Below are 25,144 nucleotides of genomic sequence, written 5' to 3'. Positions count from 1 at the left end.
ACCTAATTTTAATTTTAAGAATTTGAAAATACATATTTATGCACTGTTATTAATATAGATATATATATGTATATATGCTTTAAATGGACACATGAATCAGGCTCTTGGTTTTTTCTCATATTATTATATAAATTATATTTACTTTCAAATTGTAATTCTTTTGCTTCTCCACCGAATATGAAACTTGAACTTCATTTCCAACGTGTTTTGAGGTAGTTTGCTTAGTTTCGTTATGTATATAAAAGTTGTTTTCTCTGAAGCACATTTATATAAAGCACACACATTTACAATATCCGTAACATTTAGGTATACATGTTTTGTTTTAAATATATATATATTTAATATGTTTTTTATACAATATTAAACACTGAGGAACTGTCGTGCTTATTTCAATGCTGCTTCGCCTTGAATTCTGTTTGCTTTACTCTGTACTTTCTACACAAAGCCATCCTAAAACCTAAGCAACCTGACTTAATTATGATATATGCATAGATCGATCATATATTATCTGTATTTTTGCTTGCGCTTGTACTTTGTGTGTGGGTGTGTAAGTGTGTGTGTGTGTGTGTGTGTGTGTGTGTGGGATATCTGGTTGTTTCTAAAATTCTAAATTGTAATTTTGAATTCTTATCACTTATGTAATGAGTTCGATCCCAAGACATGAATTTGAAAACCGTAAAAACTGATGGCCAATTTTGCGTATCGATGTATAATGAATGTGCGCTCTATCGGTTCTTTTTATATTATATTTGTTTAAGCCTATGTTAACAACTACAATTTGTTATGTCCACGTGTTCATCGCTGTGGGTGATACGAGTACCTAAGTTCTAAGTTTTAAACTTGAATCACTTTTGTAATTTGTATTTTCGTTCTCATACTCATTCTCGTTTTCTTTCCACCTTCCTCAGTTAGAATGTACTTTTTTCTTTCGAAAGTTTATTCTTTTGATATCAATTGAACACAACACGTTAAGCAACAAATAGCAGTAAGAAAGGCTACAAATATTAAATTGAAAATAAAACCCAAAAGAGGAGGATCCCGCCCAAAAGAACTACACAACAAAGAAAATTTGAATACAAATATCACAAAATTAGCATCGAAGCAGAGCAAAAGTATTCATTTTGATAATGCAAATAAGAATAAAACTCAAAGTTGGATTACTTTTTTGTTTGGTGTTTTTTCTTATATTTTTTTTTTTGTTTTTTGAGTAGCCCGCAAGTGAAAGATTAAAACTGAAGCCTTGAAAATGTTTTCATGTGTGCCTAAAAATTAATAAATTATAATTTATATTGAAGGTATTTCATAAGCATAAGCAAATCGTATGGATAATAGAAAAACTTAAAATTATTTCATTCTCAGTTGTAGAGTTCAAGCATATTGAATCCTACAGTTAACATCAAGAAATAAAAGCATAAAAAGAAAAATTAAAATTATATCACCACGCATGTATGTATATGTATATGTATATGTATATGTATATATAGTTATAGCATTTAAGTAAATTAATAAAGTTTCGCAAAACATTCTTATTTGGAAACCATCAAAGTTTCATTAACAAAATGGAAAACTTAAAAAAGACAACCTAGGACCATAAAATATATATTGGATGAGGGCCAAAACAATCATTATAACCGATAAATGTAATATGTAGGTTCATATGATCTATATAAAAGCTCTCTCCCCACATTGAGTTAAATGTAAAAACCTATGACTAAAACATTGAACCAAAATTATACATCGTTAATATAGCATTTAAAACTTAAACAGATAAATCGCAGTTGTATTTAACTTATGTTTCATTAATTCTTAGCATTCCCGATATATTCTTCCAATCCAATCAAATGAATGTTTACCCTTATTCGTTAAGCAGGTAAAACTGGTAGCAAAGCCCTACAAAATTCACTTGCTTGTCTAACACTCCGTTTCTTAACAATCTTAATGGCTAAACGAAATTTTGTATTTTTTCACATTTTCTTTTCAGTTTCGTGGTTGCCTCTTTCTTTACGTGTTTGTTTTGTTTCTTTCTATTTGTTAATGTTGCATTTTCAAAAGGAATTTTCTTTTTTCTTTTGTTTACGTTTGTTTGGCTCTGGCTTTCCGGTTTCGGCGTGGTTGCGAAAAAGTAAAAAATATTTTCTTCAATTTTCTGCCATACAAAACATATAAAGCCCAGGCTCTTTGAATCACAGTTATATCTTGGTTATCAATATTATATCACTTAAGGAGAACAATTTAACAGAACGTTGTGTTTTGAGGAGGGAAGGAGGTTCAATAAAGAATTTTCTTGACTAATTCCGAGCTCAAGAAAATGTTTCCTGTTTTTCGACTGATTCCATTCCACAATTCCAATTATCATCCTGTCGTAGAATGGGTTTCTGTTGTTTTGGTGGTGTGTATAAAGTTGGCGCTGTTGTTAAGACTAAGCTTGATGGGCGGTTCGTTAGCTTTATATTTTTCCTGGTTTGGTCTACGACGATTTACGCAGCTCCTCGAGGCCCCCATTTGGCATGCCACCGCGCATGTTCTCCAGCACCTTGTTCACAAAATCCGTTGAGCCACCCGCAATGCGGATTCCAGCTGCAAATTGGATAAATATGACATTAGACCAATTGAATATAGTTAGATATATTTTACATACACGAGGCGGTAGCGTAAATGCGTGCAATTTGTTGGTCCACCTCCTCGGTGGATTCGCCCAGGTTCTTGGTGCGATGCTTGACGACCAAGGCCTGCTTTAGCTCGGCTATACCGTTCATGAGGCGCTCTACAAAACGAAAATTGAAGGATTATTATACGGTAATTGCACAGCTTGCACATCGAACTTACTGTGTTCAATTTCAAGGCCGAATAGCTTAATTTTGTTGGCCTCGTGCTGCGCCTTCTTCTTCAGACGACAGGCGCGTGAGGCCAGCTTGTTCTTCTCCTTGCGCGACTTGGGGCGCACATTGAATGGCAGCTCGGACACAGGCGTCATGTCGTTGATGGTGCGGCTTAGCTTGTCCAATTCCTTGCCAATATTGTGCAGCTTCCTGGCATTGGGAGTTAAATCGTTACCATCGCCCTTGCGGGCCTTGCCACTGTGCTGTTTAGGGAAAGGAAGTTAAGTTAGTACAAATAATGTAAAATATATTATTATTTAGTTTACCTTGTACACCTTAATGCCTCGCACGGAGCAAGTTGGACTGAAGACGGGGTCTGTCACCTCGTTCAGCACATGAGGATCCTCGAGCTTCGATTGAAAGACCAGTCTCTTTCCCTTGGGTCCTTTGGCCTGCACATTGTACTGCCAGAAAAATCGCTCCTTGCCCTTGCTACTGGACAAATGGTTTGGTGTCGAGGTACGCGTTTCATCTTCATCCCCAGAGAGTCCATTGTCGCTGCTGAAATCGTTGTAGTCATCGCTGTTCTCACTCGAATTGTCATCCTCATCGTCCTGCGAGAAGTCAATGCCATCCGGGGACAAGACACTGCCCGTGCTCAGCGATGAGAAGCTCTCGGCCTCGGCCAGCGAGCCGGTGGAGAGTAAATGCTGTCGTGGCTCCCGTCGCATCCAGATGTGCTCCAATCCCAAGTGCGTGGGAGCCGACGAGCTGAGGCGACTCAGCTGGGAGTTCTCCACGGCGCTCTGGTAGCCAAATGATTTGCGCACGGCTGATCCGGATGTCTGATTACTGGTAATCGTACTATTGCCAGAAGCCGAGCTGCCAAAACCACTGCTACCACCCGGACTTAGGGCGGCAGATTGACTTAGGATCGAGCGCTCTGGCGGCGAGGACATGGGAAAGCCCTTCTTGATCAATTCCTGCATGTTGCGCGACTTAACCATCTGGTACTGGGGTCGATTGGCGTGCGGTGGTGGCGGTGGGGTCAATGGCGATTGGGATGCCTGACTGCCGGGCGAGAAGCTGGCGGACAGCTGCTGCTGCGGCTTTTGGGGCGTACTGTGATAGATCTCATACGGACTAGTGGAGGAACTGTTCGACTGCTGCTGGGATAGCGTGAGCAGCGTTTGCAACTGCGGCAGACTGCCAACCTGCAGCTGCTGGTGATTCTGTTGTTGCTGTTGCAAAAGTTCCATGGGCGGTGCCACCAGGGCATCCTGTCCTTGGGCTTGCGGCGACAGTAGGAAATTGACACTTTGAGTGACTGTGGTCTGCGGCAAGAAATCCTCTATGTTTCCGATCACATCCAGGAAATCGCCACCATTTAGATCAGACAGATCGGCCGCCTGGATCTCGGCCTTATCGTTGGGAAAGATGTAGTCATCGTCCAGGCTGAATGGCTCGTGTTTGGTATGGATAATGGCACTGCTGATATCACTCCACATGGCATTCGAATTGGGTGTCATCTCGTAGAGCAACTCATTCGTGGTAGCGGCATCCTGCAGCAGTACTTGCTCACTGACCACATTCAGGCTGAGGCTGTGCGACATGTCGGGCGTGAAGTAGCCACCACTGCCGGATCCTATGCCGTTGCTGCTGCCTGCTCCACTGGTGTTGCCATTGTACAGTGTGGAGCTTAGGGGAGAAACGGCACTCAGGCTCACATCCTGCAGCAGGGTGGGCGACAGCGAAGCGGCATCCAGGGCATCCAGTCCAAAGTCCGAAAGCTCCCCCAGTGCCAAATGCGATTGCTGCAGCTGCTCCTGTTGTTGCTGCTGCTGCTGTTGGTTGTGGTGTTGCTGTTGCTGCTGAAGCTGATTTTGCTGGTGGGTCATGCTGGGCAAGGTGTGTAGAGGACTGGGATGATGGCGTGGTGTCTGCAAATCCGACTGCTGATACGGATGATGATGGATCTGGTTGTGGTTGCTGCTGCGTGGTATTGTTATGGCCGTTGTACTTAGCATTACATTACAGGTATTTGTGGTGCTGGTGGAGCAGTTGCTGCTGCTGCTGCTGCTGTGACTACTGCTGTTGTTATTGTTGTTATTAGTGTTGTTATTGTTGATGCTGCTGCTGCCATAGCCCGTGTTGATGGTCAACGTGGGCAGGGCCGCCCCCACAACGGTGGAGCCCAGGGAATACAGATCGTATTTGAGTGTGTTGTTGCTGCTGTTCGAGCCGGTGTCAAAGAACTCCGATGACATGGGATACAGCTGATTCTCTGTCATTGTATCTTGCGGGAAGTCCCGCTGTGGCTAGGATTATAGCTACTTCTTCTTCCTCTCTAGATGGGCGCCCAGGCCCGACGTTATCTTGTAGTATCTGAAAGTAGGTAGACAAATGGGAATGCGAATCAGACCAGTTGCAATGAAAACAGAGACGTCAGCTCATTAAACGAATATATTATGACTTTAATAATGACCAGACAACCTTGGCGGTAGCCAGCATTCTCACTTCCAATCTCATTGACTGGTTACTGGTTTTCCAATGAAGCATTTTAAGTTCAGCCCAATTCCGATGGTGGTGGCATTTATGCTAAGCACCCCATGCAGCTGTTATCTAGCCGGAACCAAAGCTGCATAAAGCTGCAACCCAAGACCAGATTATAATTGATGGGCTCACGTGTCCATAAGTTGGCGGCACCAACACGTGATTAAAAAAATAAATAAATAAATAGATACTAGCTATGCTACGTCTATTATGACGACGAATGGGCAGGGGTACTAAAGTAAATGAAGTAACCATGATAAGATTAAATTAAGTCAGTTGTTTTTCTTAGGAACTGTAACTTTCCCTATTCATCATATCGTTATCTTATCCCTTTGGCTAATACACTGAAATCAAAACAACTTCGTATACCACTGAAAACTAAGCAGATAAACGTAATCTCTTGCAGGCCGAAGAGTTTGCAAATCCGAAAGGCAACTCAACACTATTTAAAGTTTGTTATTGTTATGGTTATCGCTGATTTTAAGGCGAGCCGAAAGGTAGAAGAAACAACAATAATAGGCCTGATCCCCTCTTTTCCCCTCCCGACAACCTATACTTTCAACTGATTTGGTGAACAACAAAAATTCGAAAGCAAAAAGGCAGAGAAATCATCAAGAGTTTTGTTTTGTCTATCAAAACAACGAATAGAAGAGCCAGAAATATACGAAAAAATATCAAAACAATACTGGATCGCAGGGTAAACAAGAAATGGCGAAGTTTTTGCAAAATTAGTGAGCCAATTTCGGGTTTGATTCGATTCTTTCAGTCTACAACACCACTTCTTGGTCAGGTGAAAGGCCTCAGGGGCGGAACCGGATCGGCTATTGTTTCCCATTTGGTGGCTCGATAATAAATATTAATTAGTTTGTTTACACATGAAAATACAACATTCTCGTTTTCCATTTAATGTTCATAAATCTGGAAAGAAAACTGCATCTAGTATAAGGGATTTGGTACAATTTGCGCCGTGCATTGTGAAAAATTCGTGGAAATGGCCTTGATGAGAGGCATTTTCATTGAAGGTGAGAAGGTATTGAAGAAGCTGGTTTTTTAGCCACTTAGTAACCCTGAACTACCGCTTAAGGTTATCAAATCTTTTTTAGATTAAAAAGTAGTGCTGTATTGTTTAAGAGAATCCCCCACCACGTCAATAAACAAGAGTGCTACCCGTATTATTCAATACCATATCGTAAAGTACCCAAAACAAACACCATTGTGATCCCCCTGATTGGCTTATCTTTCATCCATTACAGCCGATAAGTGAGCACATTCCGGATGATAAGGTCCCCCGTTTTACATTAGCCAATGAGGCGGTTTCGATTTGAACTTTGTAATGCCCGGTCCCAAGATGTGAAGGTCACACGATGTGTTCGCTTGGTTGGCAAAGGGGGGTTGGGGGTTGGAACCTCTCGATATACAAGCAAACAGAAACTCAAGCCCCAGACCAAATGCTACTTTTGCTAAGTGATATGCTTGTATCTCTGGCTGCTTTACATTATTGCTATTTCCTCTTGAAATTGTTTAATATTCGTCAAAGGTAGCTGAACGCGTTGAAGGCCAAACAATAAAAAAAAATTCTGAGAGAACCGACCAAACACCAAAACATAGGAACCAAAAAACCCGAATGGGGCGCTTATATATTATATATACATATATATTTATATATATATACATACACTTCAAACCGAGTATCAAACATGGAAATAGACGCAAAGGGGCGAATAAAAAAGAATTTATTACACATTGACTGCCGAAAAAAAGCAGAAACAAAAAAGCCCCAAGTGGAATCGTACGAAAAAGTGAAGAAGACAAGCAAACATTGGAGGAGCGCACAGTAAAAGATAAACAGACATTTCTATATATGAATAATATCATTAAAAAATTCCCCACGCACACCGACACAACGAGCTAATGAACGCGAAATGTTTGTTGGGGATAGGAACGCCAGTGAAAAAGGGGGCAAATGGCCGAACATCTGATCCAAAGCATCTGACATTGGAGGCAGATAAGCGAGTGTATATGATTAGGCACAATAACAAGAATAATTTATAAGTTACTAGCTCTATTTGAGAAGCTCACGATGTCTTACTTAGGGAGTACCTACTGTATCTTCACCGCTGGCAAAGTAAACTAATTAAAACCGAGTGGGATGCACGTGAAGAGCATTTGGAAGGTAATTCCAGCACTGGGGGTAAAGTACAAATCTCCAGTTTGAGGCGTGACCAATGTGCACGTTATGTGACTAATTCTGAACAACGAAAGGGAAATGAAAATAAAAAGAATCGCAAATAAATTGAAATTAAGCGATATTATGAACACATGTTTGGATCGTTCTTCCAACCAGATTATTTCAACACAATATGAAATAATACAAAATTATTAATATTGAGGCAGCAAAAAATACTGTTAGCGTGGCTTGCTATCAACAAATTAAGTGACAGAGAGAGAGAGAAAGAAAGAGAGCCAGAGAGCACAAATTTAAGCAAACCCAAGGTCAAAACTGTTTATTTTTTATATTTTGTTTTGAATGTATAATTTATCGCAGAGTTGCCTTTGTTTTCCACTCGCCTCACCCACACACATACAGGGAAGCAATCTGCAGAGTTGTAAACAAAACGCGACGCTTGTAAATAATAATAAGCTTTTCTGAGAGCGTGGGCGCTCTCCTGCTCTCTCGCTCTCACCACCACTCTGGATCTGAGCAACATATGTTTTCCGTCTATTTGCTTTTGTCGCCATCTTCGTAGAGTGTAGTTATTTATATAGACTTGTGTAGATAATATATAATGTGAAGCTTTTTGTAGCTTTGCGGCTGACTGACGAGTTTTGTGTGTTGTCGTCGTTTTTGTTGCCGCCGCTGGCTTACAATAACAAAATGGAAGCTTTTACATTTCGCCAGAATTTATACTAGATTTGTGTACGCTTGCGTGAGTGTGGGATTTCATGTGCTTGTTGATTGCGCTATATGTACATACATATGTACAAATCTATGTATGTACATATGTATCTTAAACTGTAGAGCGTTCTGAAGGTATATTTGCAAGTTTGGGGAACCGAAGAGTCCAAGAACGACTGATGAGGAAATGGAAATTCATACGAAATCAAGGAAGAACTTAAGTTCTGCCACAAATTACTCATACGCCATGTTTGACCAAATTTGTCAACTTACGTATGAGTAATAAAATGTTATGCTAGTCCCAAATCTTTATGAACTGGTTTTCTTTGATATCGATATCATCAAAAAAGGCTCGAAAAAATGTAAGATTAAAATGTTGTATTACCACATAAACTGATGCAATATCAAAGTTTTTTATTATTACCAATAGATTATAATACATTAAACGATATATGTACGAATCACTGTTCTGAACTTGCTTTTCTCACTCTGAATTTAGTAACAAATTGAAACAGACTAAAGCCTGCATTAGAAAAATGCATTTCATAGTGGGTGATAGTGATGATAAGTTCAGATTGCAACGCAAGATAGCTCGCTCAAAACAAAAACTATAAGTTAATGCAAAAAACAAAAGTTAAAGTAAAAGCAAAGGCTTACGAGAGTAAGGCTGAGATCCGCTGATCGGGAGCACTTCCGTTCCGCATTATCAACGGGTCAGTGGCAGTGGTCAATGCCATGATACAGGGGGTTTTGGGGGCTAGGTGCTCTATAACTTATTTTCCTGCCCTTTTCTTCGCTCGCGGATTTGTTGTTGTCAACATTCGTCATCGAGCGTCACATGTTTTCACTGCATGCAGTTTTCCCCACTCACTCTGTCTCTCTCTTTCGCTTTGATATTCCGTTTCTTTCTAGCAAAAGTCTTTTGCCCAGTGGCTTAGTCATAGGGGGACTTTAAAGCCCTGTAAAATGGGTTTCCTAACCCACCAATGTTCAAAGCTTCTGTAAACTGATTGTATCTTTGTATACATCCTAATCTTATCTACTTTACTTTAGCAGTGAAATCCCTTTCTGAAAGTCCTGCATACGCCACTACTATTGCCATTTCTTTGTTTAGCACTTTGTGCAAGTCATTTTTACCTTTGTCTCTGTGTTGTTGCTCACACTTTGCTCTAATTTTAGGAACACGCAATTTTTGCATGCACCCAAACACACACACACAAAGCCACCCACACAATGATAAACAATTTTATGTTGAGGTAGCCGCAGAGCCAAGTGCAAGTTCCTTCGAGTTATTTTTAGTGCCCTCGTTTAGTAGGAAGCACATAAAAATAAATAGGTGCACCGAAAAAAATTGTTATTCATACATCATAGCACTAATATATTTAGTGAAACCAAGACAATGAAGCAATCAAATTAGTACCGTACACCAGCTGAAATGTTCTTGATTTTTAACTATCTGTAATTGAAATTACCCGATTTTTTCAGTGTACCCAAATGTGAGGTATCGGGCATTCGATTCTAGCATTTATTTAGTATTCATATGCCGGAATGTTTAGCATAGCATAGCGAATGTCTGGCAATTGATGATATAACACGCTCTGTCGCGTTCGGTTTTTGTTTTGCTTTTCGTTTTATACATTAATACTTCTTATACAAACAGCTGACGCAAATTGTAAATTGTTGTATTGATTGGAAGAGGAAGAGCGGGGCAAGGCATCGATCAGCGAACTCAGGGAAGTGCAAATATATATGTACATGTAGCCGTTGGAGGTGAGAGATCTAGGTTAGTATATAAGAATCGTTTCGATTTGCATGTAAAACTAAATTTCCATAGCTTAACCAAGACTTTGAGAATCGCATAGAAGGGTTCAAAAAAGTTTAAACCCCCATGAACTCTGTAGCCCAATGGAAACTTTTACAAAAGTTACTTACTGCAACGTGCCTTAGCTTCAACTTTGAGAATCGCGTAGAAAGGCTCAAAGCGGAAAGCTTAAAGAGGCATAGTCGTGATAATAAATGCAAGTTAAGTTTTGCTAATGCTTTGTTGTTCTTACTAATTGTTATAAAAATATGGTGATTGATTTGACACTCCAAAGTGCCCCGTGCGATGCTTTCGCAATGGGAATTCCAAAAATACGTACTCAACTCCTGTGCCATGTCAGTTACCCACAAACCCCCTACGAAGACAACCAATCAAACACACAGTATATCATGTTTGCTTCCCCACCGATTCGCTAATAGATAAATAATTAAAATCAATTTATATCGATTTAGCAGCACAAAAAGAAATTAGCACAAGTTGTCTGAATACTTAAGCAAACACAAGATGCTACCGCCACTCTTGCCGTATAGAAATCAATAGGAATCGTGACCACTGAGTCTGTGTTTGGCTTTCGAGACCAATACGTCTGTAGACGGCTAGACAAATAGAAATGCATTCGCAAAGGGTTCGAACAATCGCCTCCGATGACGCTGACTCAAGTCGAGGAGGAGCAGGAGGCAGGAACACGTGAGCGCCTCCTTATCGAGTGGCAAGAAGCCAGACCCTCTCCAGATGCGTCTGGCCCGTCAGCTGTCCCGCTTTTGACGACTTTGCCGTTTCTTATCAGCCAACAGCCGCGTGCCAGCAGAGACGACAATGGGCCACTGATAAGGCGGCACGCTCAATGGGTCAGCCACTTGCAAATTTTCAGAGCTATCCCCTAACAATTTTTAGGGGTGGCATGGATGGCCAACCTATCTTATCGAGCAGCCCGGAATGAAGAGATAAACCAGCACACAAAGATGGCCAACGAATGTTTGGTTCAGCGTGCAAATGAAAACATATTTTGTTTTAGGAAGTTTACGCCCCCGCAGGGGATATTTGTGTGCTGTATAAATAGATTTGTCCCTTTTGCAAAAAAAAACTGACCCAAAAAAGTAAGGGTAAAACAAAACACTCATGACTCACAAGCACTTAAAAAATCAGCACGACAGCGACAACAACAATTGATATAAATATGTATATCCGATCTGTGTGTTTAAATATTTTTGCTAAAGAAATTTCAAAGAAAAGCAAACAAGTTTGCTTAATGGCCGCATCCGCGGAACAACCTCTGGAAAGATCAAAAATATCTCCTGCACGGCGGCAACAAAGAAAGTTGAAGGCCAGCAAAAGCAAATGACCGTATATAGACTATATAGTCGGCAATTTGAACAAATATTAATATGTAAGAATCCGATTCAAACAAATTGATTGAAATACAAACAAATCAATAAAATTGAAAGCAAAGCTTAGCTCGTTCTATGAGAGATCATGATGCAATATAACCCGTTTGAAAGATCATCTACAATAGCTATGTCTATCTTCTGTAATCTTTTTTCGACAACATGTAAATTAATTATGACATCTATAATGTGTAACCAGCTAATTGATATATGCATATTTATGCTAATTGAATAGAACCAGTTATGATAAACACTTTTACTGACTACTAGCTTTGTATTTCTATGCGGATGATTTCTATAATCTTAATTTAAAGAGCAAGTAGCGTTTGTAGCTGTTAAATTTGCATTAGCAAAAGAAAATATATATTTTTTAATTTTCTTCATTATTTAGTAGTATTTCCTTACAGTTGACCTTCATGGAAGACCTTTAGTAAATCCGTTAGTATACGACCATACGCAATATCAGCATTCTAATCAGTCTGCCCCAATTTATATTTTTAGGCCTTTTAGTGTTTCGATTTTTCCAGCGAATTTTTTATTGATATATTTAATGAAACCTGCTACTTTATAGCTCTTATCGGCACACTAACTCTTGAGTCACTAGTTGTATTATAACCATCGAGCAAGCGGAGATTGCTAAACAGAAAGTTCAGCATCCAATTAACCGATGTAGCAGCTGGACGCATGTCGTATACGTAATGTTGGGGAGCCTAGAAAACTTCAAAAACTGGCTTCAAGTCAAGATAGGGGGTAAGTGGATTTGGATTGTTTTTGGGTTTCTCTTCTACTTTTTTTCCCCCAACATTTTGTCCAACATATGGCTGCTTTTTAGGCTCTACTATTGAGCGGTTGCTTCTCACGTGTTAAAGCTGTTTGGATTGCTTTGGTTTTATTTCATTTCTTGTACGAAGTCAACAGTTTTCAACCTTGAATTTTCGCACTGACACTGAACTCAAACCGAGCGAACAAAAATTCAAATTGAAATCAATTTCAATTTAATTTGTTGTTGCCAAACAACACAGCAAAATTTCTGTTGATTTCCTTTTTGTTTCATTTGTAAGTAAGTGTCTGTGTGTGTTTGCCTTTGATTATTTGCACAAATGGGGAAAAAATAGACCCCTCGAAAAGAAGAATAAAAAACAACGAAAAAATAAAAGAATGAAGACAAGATTCATATTTTTGTATCCCAATGAATTCCACGGCCCCTTGGGGACTCTTTTGATTCCCGAAAGATTCTGTTGACGCGACAGGAAATGCTTAACTTGAGCCGCTATCAAGTCGCCTATACACAGTGTGCTCGATACATAAATAATACTCGGAATGTTTATAGGTTTATGTGCTATACTATGCTCTTTTATTGTTGTTGTTTTGTTTGATTCGTTTTTGGTTTGGTTTAGATTTTTGTTCGCTTCTGTGGCTCTCACATTTCAAAGGGCAGGCTAGATTTTGATTTTCAAGTTTTCGGTTTCTATGTTGGGGATAGTGTGTGTCGATGGAGCCCCTTTTCAGGCTTAAGTTAATTTTTTAATTGGTCTGCGATCATAAATTACCAGTGTGTCGGCTTAAGCATGTGGGGGGAACACCGATATGGGGGCTACTTACAAATTGTACTACTCTGCATTAGAAAGTTGTGAACTTTGGGGATTTATGGCGATCCTATACTATTACAAATGTTTCTGTCGACTGTTTGGACCAGTAAGTTCAAACATGATATTAAATCAAATTATTAGTCGATTTAATAGATGTTTGTCGGTAATTTTGGGGTTTTCAGGTTAAAATTTCTCTACCACACAATTTTTATGTTATACTTAAGCATTTATTGAAAAAATCGAACAGCAAGATTATTTTGATAGCCCATAACTTTTATGTTTGGATTAAACTTCTTCATTGTGCATCTCCTTGTCGAGTAAAAGTTCTTTAAACAATTTTAATTGTACCTATCTATGTATATTCGTACCCACCTTATCTGTTTTGTTCGTTTTTACACCCCGTTGCGTATAAACAAGCCAGAAAATGTTGCTGTGTTGATTTGTTGTAAAAGCGTTTTTAAATTACTTCCTCGAAGATTTTCAATTAAATGCACACGGTTTAAACAAATCCCTCTCGCGGTGTTTACAAATTAATTGATATTGTATTTTTGTTTAATTTTTCCTTATCCACATCCTCGTTTTCGCTTTTCGTTATTAATTATTATGCATATGGTGCGGTCCACGTTTATATGTAAATTTCATTGTTATTTCATGCGTGAGTGTGAGTTGTTTTTTTAACTAGGTCACACATGCGGCGATTAAGACGAAAATTTATTTATAATGAAGCACATTTGTAGTATATCTCATCCGAAGCACAGCACACCAAACCAAACACTCGGTTTGCTACATACACGAATTTTGATAAGGGGGAGAAATCTTATCAGTGGGGCGACAAAGTCGTTGGTAATTTACTATTTGTATTATTCCGTACTGCGGTACTGCGGGTTGGCACTCAATAATTTTTGTTGAAACTCGTTCCTAAATTAATGGCAAAAATTTACAACAAATTCTGATTAGCTTTGTTTGCTCTTTCAGCTACTTTATTCGCTTCGGATTGTTGTCAATTTTGCGGTTGATTTCCCAAGTTTCGACCGAGCAGCTGAGCGGCAAGCGAACAACTGATCGATGGAAGAGAGAGCGGAGCCTGAGCTTGGGGCTTTTTGCTCTCTCTCTGCGCTCTCGTTTTTATTTTTATTTTTGTTCTTTTTGTTTTGGAGTGTGGGGTTCTAATAAGAGTTTATATAGTATACGCACACAACGATACACACGTTTATATTATTCGGTAGGCGAATTCCAAAGCATTCGTCAAGTTTGGCAGCGTTTATGTTTGTTGCTTTATTTATTTATGCAAATTGGTATAGTTTTTATATCGTTGCCTCGGAAACTAGTTCGATTCGTTAAATGCGGCTAATTCAAAAAACTTGTTTCTATTATGACAAACCTATTGGTTTTTTGGTATTCGGATTTATTTCAATCTTCTCGGTACACTTTAATTGTTTTCCTTCTCTCTTTTATTTTGATTATAACACTTTGTGTGTGCATGTGTGCTTTTATGTGCCGCCCAATACACTGGTTTTGTATTCTGGAGTCTCTTTAGCGTTTTGTTGGATTATTTTTGTTGGTCTGCGCTCGTCAAACGTTCTTGACCGATTGATAAAAAGTGTGCAAAGCTCGGCGACAAAGCCGAAAAGCAGAGCGCCGAAAGCTCCCCAATCGCTTTTGTTTTGATTGTACAGCTGGAAGAGAGTACACCGCAAAAAACCGGTATCTACATTAAATTAAAAAAATTATTTGTTTAATAGAGCTATATATTATGTTTCATATGCCCACTTATTTAATGAAATTATACTTTGCCAAATTGATATTAACAATTTCTTTCGGTGTGGGTAGCGCAGCTTATGAGAGAGCGCATGCCCCACCATCTCTCCCACTCACACACCTAAACAACGTCTGTTGCTTCTTTCACTTCGACTTTTCCATTTTGGAGAGAGAGAGCAAGAAGAGTGGAAATGAGTGGCGGCACACAAAAGCTCGAGTACAGTCTGTTGTTTTGGTTTTTATTATTCTTCTGCTTTTTGCATTTGATTATTAAATAAATTCATTTACAAAGCTTCGCCGCCACTCTCTCAATCTTCCTCTCTCTCTTGCTTCCTCTTCCTATCACCCTCTATTTTGACGTCACTTTCGTTGTTTACTTCAGCTTGTTTTCCCTTTTTCTTGCACATTCGCCGCCGTTGTTGTTGTTTTCGTTTGGTCTTTTTTTATGCAAATTTTTGTTATGAAATTGTCTGGCGCTTTGATTTCGATTTGATTTTATTTTTCGCCAGTGTAAAAATAAACTTGTTTACAACAATCGAAAAATACAAAATACTATAAGGATGTTGCCATTGCAGAATTAAGGAAAATTTGCAAGCAATAAAAAGAAGCAGAATGCGCGCGTTTTTTCTTCGCTGACGTTGCACTTTATTTTGCACACGATCTTTATTAGTTTGTTTATAACAAAAACCATCAAGAGATCGCGAAACCAGCCATATCAATTCAAATTCTGATTATGAATTCTTATAGATACTTTTGTATCTCATTTCTTGGATCGATTGCCAGCGAACTTCACAGATACTTTCAGCTGATGCAATATGTCACATTAAAGAGTAATACGATACAGCTTAGCTGGCAATAAAAACCGGGAAAACTGAAGCTTCAGCGGATATATTTTACTTGGCCTTTATCAGTTTGAGTTTTTGTTTATTTTATATTGATTTCTGATAAATCAGTATTTGTTTATATTTTATCGGTTGATAAAAGCATACCAGGAATTCACTGATTTCCCTGAATTACCATTTCTGCATTAATCAGAACTGCCATTCACACTCTTGTGTGATTTCCTCCAAATAATGTCCTTTTTAATTGTTCAAGCATTCTTTAAGCAAGCCAAACTCGCATAGCAAACTACATTTATTTCTGTAACTCTCAAGGACCCACTTAAATAATAAGCATGACAAGATAAACTCCTTAAGGATACCAGGCAACAAGAGGGGGTTTGCGATTTCAATTAAATTAAGTTTTAGCGACACATAATGGAAATTCTGGACAGGAGAGGAAAATAACCAACTGTCGCACGGAGTTACATACTTGTGTATATTTGTTATTTATACAGTGTAGCTGGTGTAGCAGAAAATCACGACCATGTCCTTGAATGCGAAATGACGACCCAACTTGCAGAGGGAACGCCAAGGATACGCGTTGGGAGCAGCAAGGATAACAGCCCGATCCCACGCACTGTTTAACACCCTCAACAACCACGACACAGCAGCGGTCAAGAATTTGGCGCAGTAACTTTTCAAACAATTATATTTTAAATACAGTTGGATTTCCTATTAGATAGATTTCTCTAAAAATATTCTTCGTGCTGAAGCCAAGCTTTAAAAACTCGTAGTATTCCTAAAATGTATTGATATTTTATTTTTAAATATAGCAAGTAAGCATTCCACAGATTTTATTTTTACATCACTAAAGTGTTATTTTTGTGGCCTCGACTGTTCTTATCCCTGTTCAAGGAGGCGTGTGGACTGATTTTCAAGGACGTGGGCGCCGGCATTTGAGTATTTACAAAATATATTCCCGATACCCGAAGCCGCCTACGCAACCGAGTGGGATTGGATACATAGACATGCATGTATGTATGTATGTACATATATAAGTACTTTAGGGATGCGTGGGCTTTGCGATTCGGGTTCCATGGGATCGAAGCTCCCCACTTTCACTTTCGCTTTTCCTTCGCCGAAGTTCAAGGCAGTGCAAAGCTTCGAAGGACCTTGAATAGCTTTTTTCTTCCTATTTCTTTTGTGGGCGTTGTCCTTCGTGGGCGATTTCAATGGGCGTTTCCCCACACAATCCGCTCTTATTTATGCATAGGCGCGAGTTTTCCGTTTGCTGTGAGTTTTCCCAATTTCGGAAGCACGCCAAGGCATAAATAATCCCTAATTAATTAATTAGGTTTTTGGGGCTGCGTATCCCTTTTTTCTTCCCACCGACCATCTGGCAACGCCCAAAGCTTTGGTTTAAGCCTTTCGCTAAGCTTCCCGGTGAAAGGCTTTCTCGCGAATCGATGTTGTTTTTGTTATGAATAAGCAGAAGCACAACAAAAATGCCAACCGCAGACTGTCAAGGACAGGGGGCGAAAAGTGGGCGTGCCGAGTGGCCATCGCAGAGATGTCCTTCCGAACTCGAACTCGACCATTTCTGCGTCGTAATTTTCCAGCGCAGCGGAGGGAAAATCGGGAAAATCCACCCCCAAGGCTTTGGTTTATTCTCTTTGCTGTTATTTTTTTCATTCATTTTTTTTTTATTTTTGTTTTTGTGGGGGCTAGCCGGCGAGTGTGTACACAAAGCTCGTTAGTCAATACACTAATGCAGTCCTTACAGATATATCCACATCCCTACAACCACGTCCACATCCTCATTCTCATCTACATCCAGCGGAGACGTTGTTGTGACGCGTATCGATTTGTTTATGTTTATCAAATGGAAATTGGCACAAGGGGCGCCAGACGAGGCAACACCTCATTTCTAGGGCTAAATAACAATGGCCCATTTCTGCACTCCCTCGCAGTCATCGAAATCGTGTGTGGGTGTCAATATGTTTTCTCGTTTTCTCTTGGCCACCCTCTGAAATTTTCCACTTTCTCCCCATTTTGGGGGCTAATACTTTGCACTCTTTTAATGGGCTGTTCAAACAAAGGGATTCGAATTACAAAGTGTTCCTAGAAAACTTTGTTAAGGCTGGGCATCACAGATAAATATTGATAAATAGTAGAATAACTAGATATATTTGTATAATAATACGATTAAATATTTAGTTGATGCAAATGATTGCTAGTGAGTCTTACTAAAGGTCTAAAGTTCAGTAAATTATGTGGCAGATTATGTCGCAGGGAAGTCACAACTTCTTTCAATGGAAGAATCATTCAAAAAAGCTAAGCCGTAAATCCTATTCCCCCAGGAAATCGTACCATTTTGCTAAACGTGATTTGACTAGACTTTTCAGATTTTCGATGAGCTATATACCGCCACCACACGCTTAAATAGAACGCTTGCTCACATGCACTCGGCATGTGATGGGGAAAGCATTTAGCAATTTGCTAGCTTGTATAAACAATTTATTTCGCATTTTCTTTTAGCTCGTTTTTTTATATATTTTTTTTGCTGATTTGCAAGCTACACGTTCATTGGCCCCAAAAGCAGCAACAAAGTGTGCGAAGAGCTGATAAAAAATAATAACAAAATATATACAAAAATAACACTGACAGCGCATTCAGCAGAACTAAGCATTTATTTTGCCGGTACACTGTATACCTCTAGTATAGAGAAGCACAAAATAAAAACGAAGAAAACCGCCCAGACCATTGACTCTATTTTCCATAAGACCAACTCAAGTCAAGTTCAGGGCCAATCGCTTGCCACTTACTCATGGTTATATTATTTTTGTATCTTCTTCTCTGGTTTTTGTGGTGAAACGTGATTGGCCACTGACATTATCTAATATAAGCGCGTCACCCACGAGGAAAAGTATAAATAGCCATGGACAAAGCTCAAGTCTAAATATAATCAAATTAATAAATTGAGTTGTCAACGAATTATATATTTGTTTTTTATACTTTAAAGTTCTGTGTGCACTTGCTACAAATGTAAACGAAATATTTTTGCCATAATTAACTTACTTAAAGAGCAATGAAATCAGAGCATCGAAACTTACCTCACTAATTACTTTAGCAATTTTTCAAAATGCCATGCACTAAATGCCAACCTGCAAATGGAAACAAAGAACACGAATTTAAATATCAAAGCCAAATGTAATTTGCATTTATACGTGGAAAGTACAAAGTGCAAAATGAGTTAAGCATATACATATATACTAACGGAGAATAGCGAAATATTTAGTTTTCTGTATTAATAACTTTTCGCAGTTCGGTTCAATGATTGCAGACGACGTCGGCGATAGCTCACAATATATAAATATACATATGTATATATTCGCATATATAGGATGCATGCTATATGTTTGACAATGCGGAAGTTGTTGAAATTATAACAAATCCAAAGCGAAACAAAGAGAACTGCAGACGGGCAGATATAAAAATGGTTGCACTCTGTCTGTCGGCTGCAAGTACTCGTATTTGCAGTTTAGCAACAAGGCAGCAAGACATGGATCGTATCTGTATCTGTATATATACTGCATATATATGCATATATAGACAGATAAATAAATTGCCGACTGCTATCTGCCTGGCGCAATTAATGGATAGCACTTGGACTACTGACAAGGTCGAAGGCGGCAGATACCGACACAGATTTACTCCACTTCCACACGGAGTGACAATAAAGGATTATTGGCATGGTGCAGAGTACTGAAACCCATCAGATTTGTTCCACCAACCATTACCAATGTATCTTAATAGACAACCTAAGTTGTTTTCCCCTTGCACTTACTTGTGATTAAAAACGGCTGGGACTTCCTTATAAAAACACGGCTCTAAATGCGATTAACGTGAACAAACGATGCGTAAGTAAATCGTTGAAGACGAAGACTACGACTTGAAGCAATGCTCCAATAACTCGATCCCAAGATCCTAAGGATTAGGCAACAAAAACGTAAGCGAGTCTAACAAACCGGAAAACACGACGCGACGCGAAGGACCAACAACGAAGAACGAGGAACGCGGAGGACGCGACTGGAACACAACCGACCTGTCCGGATTGCACACGATAACTGTGTCAGCCTCTGGCGGCGGAATACCAACAGAGTCCGACCAGAATCAGGAGCTCAGTTCGTCTCAGGTTGCCAAACCCTCCACCATCCAAGCGACGAGATGCGGGAGAGCAGAGCGGTGGTGTCCTGGAATATCCTGGCTGAAGACGCGAAGATAACCGCCGTCTCGTGCGCTGGGGGGTGGAAAGACCGCCGAAAAGTAACCCTGAACAGCCAAGGATATACACATACTGTGCCAAATCGAAGGACTCTGCTCTCCGCTTTTTTTCTATATATTTTCGTAGACGATTTAACTTTTTGTTTGGCCAGCAAACGACGCGGGGTGGAAAAGCGCTGGCGGCAAGGAGTTTCCTTCCATGAATGAGTGAGTGAATTTTAGATGCCGGGGAAAACGCGGATGTGCTGCAAGCCAACGCGAAAAAAAGGATGAAAAATCCACCAAAAAAACTAAGTACAGTAAAACTTTCAATAGTTATAAGCTATCCAGACAGGAAAAACAACTTTTGTTTCCACGAGAACGATTTGATGGACAGTCCATTAGTAGAGTGTATTGGAATTCAAGTGAAACTACGTTTCGCTGGAAAAAGAGTTAAGCATGATTGAAGTTATAGCTTTTCGAATGGTGCATTATAGATGTTCCTTAATGCCTTATTTTAGTAGCATTGTTATAATGATTTCCTTTATCTACTTTAATATTTATTTCCCACTAACTTCATTTCACACAAGTACAGTTTGGCCTGTTTAAAAAGTCACTTTCCACTTAATTTCTTCGCTTTCGTTCCCCCTCTTGGCATTTCCCCCGATTTGCATTTTCCACGCTCTTTAGCGCTCAATTATATACATCGATTGAAATGGTTTGCCGAAGGAGAATTTCAAATGGCTATGGAAATTGGCGACAAGCAGCGCGGCAGGCGATTAAAAAACAGTTTATAAATCATCGATGTCAGTGGCAGTTCGTACACTCCTTTTCCCCCTTCGGATTTTCCTTTTTATTGCGAACATATCCTGAATGGTTATGTCCTTACAAATCTGCATATGGATGGCAGAAAATTACATACTTAACTGTGGGTTGCCGCATGCAGTTTCTTATAATGGATTTCAGCTACCCTACCGGAAGATCCGATTCATTCGGTTCCGTTTCGATACGACTGCTTTTCCTCTAAGGAAAACTCATTTCAATCATTATTAAAATTTGATATTTACATTTCTATTGAAATGAATGCAAATCCGGAAGGGGAAAGCGCAGCTAAGGTACTAAGAAAACAAACCTGAAGATTGAGTGAATAGAATCAGAACTGTTTTTATTGCCAACGTGAAAAATTGGGAAAACATAAAAGTAGCATAACTTTAACTACCAAGGGTAGTTAACTCGCTACGATATCATTGTCCTGCTCCCATCTCCCATTTTATATTGTTCCCAGTCCTGGCAAGGATTCCCCCCGAAAACACCCAAGTTAATGTCCTTTGATCCATATGCCGATCCATGTGCTTTGTTCAAGCGCAAACTGGAAATTGAAATTTGGCATTCGGGCAAGTAATAATAATAATGAAAATAAAAAGAGTCTCGGGATGCTTTTCATGCTTATCTAGGGCAGCGGGTTGTCTCCTTCGCGAGTCCTGTTTTGGATTCCCTCCATTGTCTGTCTTACAAAGTTCTGTAAGCAGTTCGGTAAGTAGAACAATCTTTTCGGAACAATGGATCTTGATTTATGGTTCCAAACTGGAACAGAAGCTCGAGTCTTAAATGGGAATGTGGAGGAAGTCTTGGTAAAGGGTTTCCCCAATTGAGGATCATCTAAGGTCAGTTCGTGGTTGAAATTGCATATAAGGAACATAGATCTATATTTGTTCCACTTAATAGTTACTCTTCTACAAACTTTGTCAGGTTTAAGTACATACATTAGAAAAGATCTGGTCTAAAGAAAAATCTCTCTTCCTTCTTTGTTTTGTCAGGAATCACAGTTGATCCCGTAAGATCCTTTGACTACGCCACTTGAACTCAGCTTAAACTTCCATTTATAATCATCAAATTTTCTAATATAGTGATCCCATAATGCTGACTCATCTCGACACCACTTGATGCTTCGCACTCTGAACCCAGCGATGTCATAACAAGCATCTAATTATACGAATGACAAATGATCCGAGAAAAGTGCATTTCCCATCCGGACCTTCTTGAAGAAAACTTTTTGGAAATTTTGATGAATTAACCTTAATTTCCTGTGTCAGTGGCCGGCGGCGTTTTGAACCCAACACTTTCCATTTTCTTTTTGCTCGGGCGGGGGGCTGGAACGAGTTCCTCTCAATGGAGAATCCTTTGTCCAAGGATTTGCACGTGTGCACAAATTAGCAAAAACTGGTTACAAGGCGTTCGCCTTCTGTTTTCCGATCGAAAGAAAGCGGAGAAACTGGTTTTTCCAGCGGGGCGCTTTTACACGGCATTGTTCTAAGAGGATAAGGTTCGCAAAGCAGGGGGAAAACCAGATGGTCTAGGAAAATTATGAAAATTCCATTGTTTTCCTCCGGTTATTTGTTGGCCTAGCGGGGTGTATTAGGGGACTTTCCCTCTTCCCTGTTTCTGTAGCAGCTTGAAGTCGGTAAAGTAATAATTAAGGAATTAGTATAAAGTCGAAGGTACGCTAGTTTTCCCATTGAAAAACTGATTGGAAGATCCAGGAACGAAAAGCCATCTTCAACTGGAGTTCCTCCACTTAGACGCTGGAGTTCCTCCACTCAGAAGCTTCCCTGGCAACAATCCCAGCGAATGAGTCACTGGGAATCCCAGAATTGGAACACGTGGTGCCGAGGAAATTCCATCGAAGCAACCGAATTGAAATCCCCTTTCCATTCAACAGGGTTTCGAACAAAGGGAATTTGAATAACTTCGCCCTATGTTGTTCCAGCATGTAGAGGAATTAAAAAACGCTTTAAAGAACTCGAATCACTGTGCCAAATTTCCACACTGCAACAAATTTGTACAAGCCTAATCAGATAATAAATTTAAACATAACAATCGATTTTTGAAGCGATCGCGTTTGTTAGTCTAAAATATTGCATATTTTTGCTATTCAGTATCAAATTTTTTTTTTATATATTACCATAATTTTTTTTAGTCATAATATTAAAAATAAGTTCCAAAAAATTTTTTACCGAAAAAATTGTCGAAAAATACAATGGCGTAAATCGATAAACTCGTTATAACATTCCAAATCAATTATCATTAAAATTTTGACATTTCTATTTTTTTTAATTTTTGGAAAAATTTGATGATGTTACCCCTTATAAAAAATGCAAAAAATCATAATATTTTGTATTTCCTGAAATTAACTGGAAAGTGATATGGGTCGTTAGTTTGGATAATAAGCTGCACAAAACAATCAAAATTTTAGCTGTGCGAACATTTTTGGCTAATTTCTTACAATATTTAATATACTGATTTTATGTGACGACATCTATTAAGAAATTTAGTTACAGATTCATATCCTGTTAAAGCGAAATTATTAAGCTAAGTAAATGTATTAATTTCGAATACATATATAATTGTTCGCAGTGCAGGACGCGAACCAACCCCTCAGTTTCCAAGTAAAGCCCAAGGGGGAGGATCAATCTGTGGATTGTAAGGGGTGCTGGAACACACGTACTCAGCATGGGATGCGTGTAAATTTCTAAGCCATTACAATGTCATGTCACTGGGTCCTTGGAAGCACCCCATTCGGAAGGAAAAAGCCAAGGAAATGCACAAGGAAGTGCCAAGGACAAGGGTTGAGCTGGCTCTGGGGGTTGCTCTTGGACCAGCGAAGGTTCATTTGGGGTGTCTACGCCTTCCCCTTCTGGTTTTCCCCCCTTTTTTGGGGGGTAAGAAGGCCAAGCACTGATCTTAGCCATCTGATGCACAGAACATTCAAAATAAAGTGCTCAAGAAAAGTTGAAGGAACTTTTCATGGTCAAAAGCGAAATAAAAACAGACATTTACAGCACCCTTATCTTAGAAAAATGCAGAATTAGAAACAATTTCCTTCGCTTAATGTTATCTGTACTCAAAAACAAATAGCTAAAAACTAGTTAAAGTTGAAAAGAACCTTAGTTGCACTATTTATATAAACTTAAAGCGTAATGTATTATTTAATTATTTTTCAAATTTGATAAATTGATAAAATTAGCACTGGACTGCTAAAAGGAAATAGAAACTGAAAAATATGGAAATTCCTAACAAAAATGAAATTTACGATAGTGTAAATTAGCTAAATTTTCATTTGCAAACAAAGAAGCAGCCGAACGGCTCTTTGTTAGAGTGCAAAAATAATAATCTAAGGAATTGCAATTAATTCAAAGTGAAGCGAAATGAAAACAGACCACGAAATGGCACACAAGGAATCGAGGAGGAGAACGCTCTGGGGCAGAGGGGGTGAGAGAGAGCGAGGGGGAGTAAATAGCAGTGTCATGAATGAATGCGATGTGCGGAAGTGTGTATGTGTGTCAACGGGAAAGAGACAGAGCGAACGCTGATTGCGGTATTTGCATCGCGCCGGGAGCGAGCGAGATGGAAGCTGCAACGAACGACAGGCGCGTGCATGCGCCAAATGCCTGATTGGATTGGTACACATTTCAACATTTCCACACGTTTCTGCAGCTGGAAAGCTTTTGGCGCCAATTTCGCGCCACGCAAATTGCAGTGCAGCAGCACCAGCAGCAACAACAAAATCACAACAATCATCAGCAGCAGCAGCTACATACAAGCCAACAAACAAACTGGTTTTTCATCGGCTGACCGACAATTGCGGCTGAAGGCGAAGGGCAGCCTAAGCAGCTGAAAAAAGGAAAACCACCGAAATCCCAATCCACAAATGCAAGCAACAACACGTCTGTGGTGTTTTTGTTGTGGTTAAGAGCGTTTTATGCTAATTATTGGGGGCGGGGCAACACACTCACACACACACACTAGCGTCCAACTCGTTCACACATACTCAGTTTGTTACGCTTTGTTCGCTGTAACGAAAGCAGCAACAAAGCAAACCAAAAGCAGAACCATTTACATACACACATACATATGTATGCAACGATATACTCTATTGCTTACAAAGCAAAAATTTTAGAATGCTTCTATATAGCAAATGACGTCACTTACCCTATCTGATTTTAGAGCTAAAATGTGCGGCACACTTTAAACTTGATAATTGCAATGAGTTTTCACCAGTTACACGCTTTATTTCGTGGTTTTAAAACGGTTTCTTGGGAGCGACGAGCAGGTCGCAGGTGTAGATGAAGACTATTTAGCATTCGCTTTTGCTCCGCTATTCTACACACAGGGTTGCAGTGCGCTGGCGACCAGTGTTGCAGGTGGCACGCTGATTTGGCGTTAAATTGGCGGGCTGTT

At 39.4% G+C, this 25,144-nt stretch overlaps 1 protein-coding gene across 2 annotated transcripts; it reads right to left on the bottom strand.

The window, feature by feature from the left end:
* Positions 1 to 1,428: 1,428 nt before the first annotated feature.
* On the bottom strand, positions 1,429 to 25,032 carry LOC122620505 (protein CREBRF homolog). 2 transcript variants are annotated; one of them, XM_043797996.1, is made up of 6 exons: positions 24,896 to 25,032; positions 18,757 to 18,807; positions 3,146 to 5,204; positions 2,827 to 3,082; positions 2,639 to 2,764; positions 1,429 to 2,577 (listed from the first exon to the last, which is right to left on the bottom strand). In XM_043797996.1, exons 3-6 carry the CDS (start codon positions 5,108 to 5,110, stop codon positions 2,468 to 2,470), a joined length of 2,457 nt encoding a protein of 818 aa, XP_043653931.1. In that variant the 5' UTR covers positions 5,111 to 5,204; positions 18,757 to 18,807; positions 24,896 to 25,032; the 3' UTR covers positions 1,429 to 2,467. The 2 variants fall into 2 exon arrangements, with proteins under 2 accessions (XP_043653931.1, XP_043653932.1); XM_043797997.1 differs by lacking the exons at positions 18,757 to 18,807; positions 24,896 to 25,032 and adding an exon at positions 13,437 to 14,621.
* Between the last annotated feature and the right edge of the window lie 112 nt (positions 25,033 to 25,144).

The sequence above is a fragment of the Drosophila teissieri genome, chromosome 3R (genome assembly GCF_016746235.2).
Source record: "Drosophila teissieri strain GT53w chromosome 3R, Prin_Dtei_1.1, whole genome shotgun sequence".
Taxonomy (NCBI): Eukaryota; Metazoa; Arthropoda; class Insecta; order Diptera; family Drosophilidae; genus Drosophila; species Drosophila teissieri.
This window is presented reverse-complemented; position numbering and strand designations above follow the sequence as displayed.

Bases quoted from the DNA above. Each gene is read 5' to 3' on its own strand.
- LOC122620505 (XM_043797996.1), bottom strand. From the start codon at position 5,110: ATGACAGAGAATCAGCTGTATCCCATGTCATCGGAGTTCTTTGACACC. The intron at 3,083-3,145 runs GTAAACTAAATA...TTCCCTAAACAG, and splicing joins GAGGCATTAAGGTGTACAAG to CACAGTGGCAAGGCCCGCAA. The intron at 2,765-2,826 runs GTAAGTTCGATG...TTCGTTTTGTAG, and splicing joins CGGCCTTGAAATTGAACACA to AGCGCCTCATGAACGGTATA.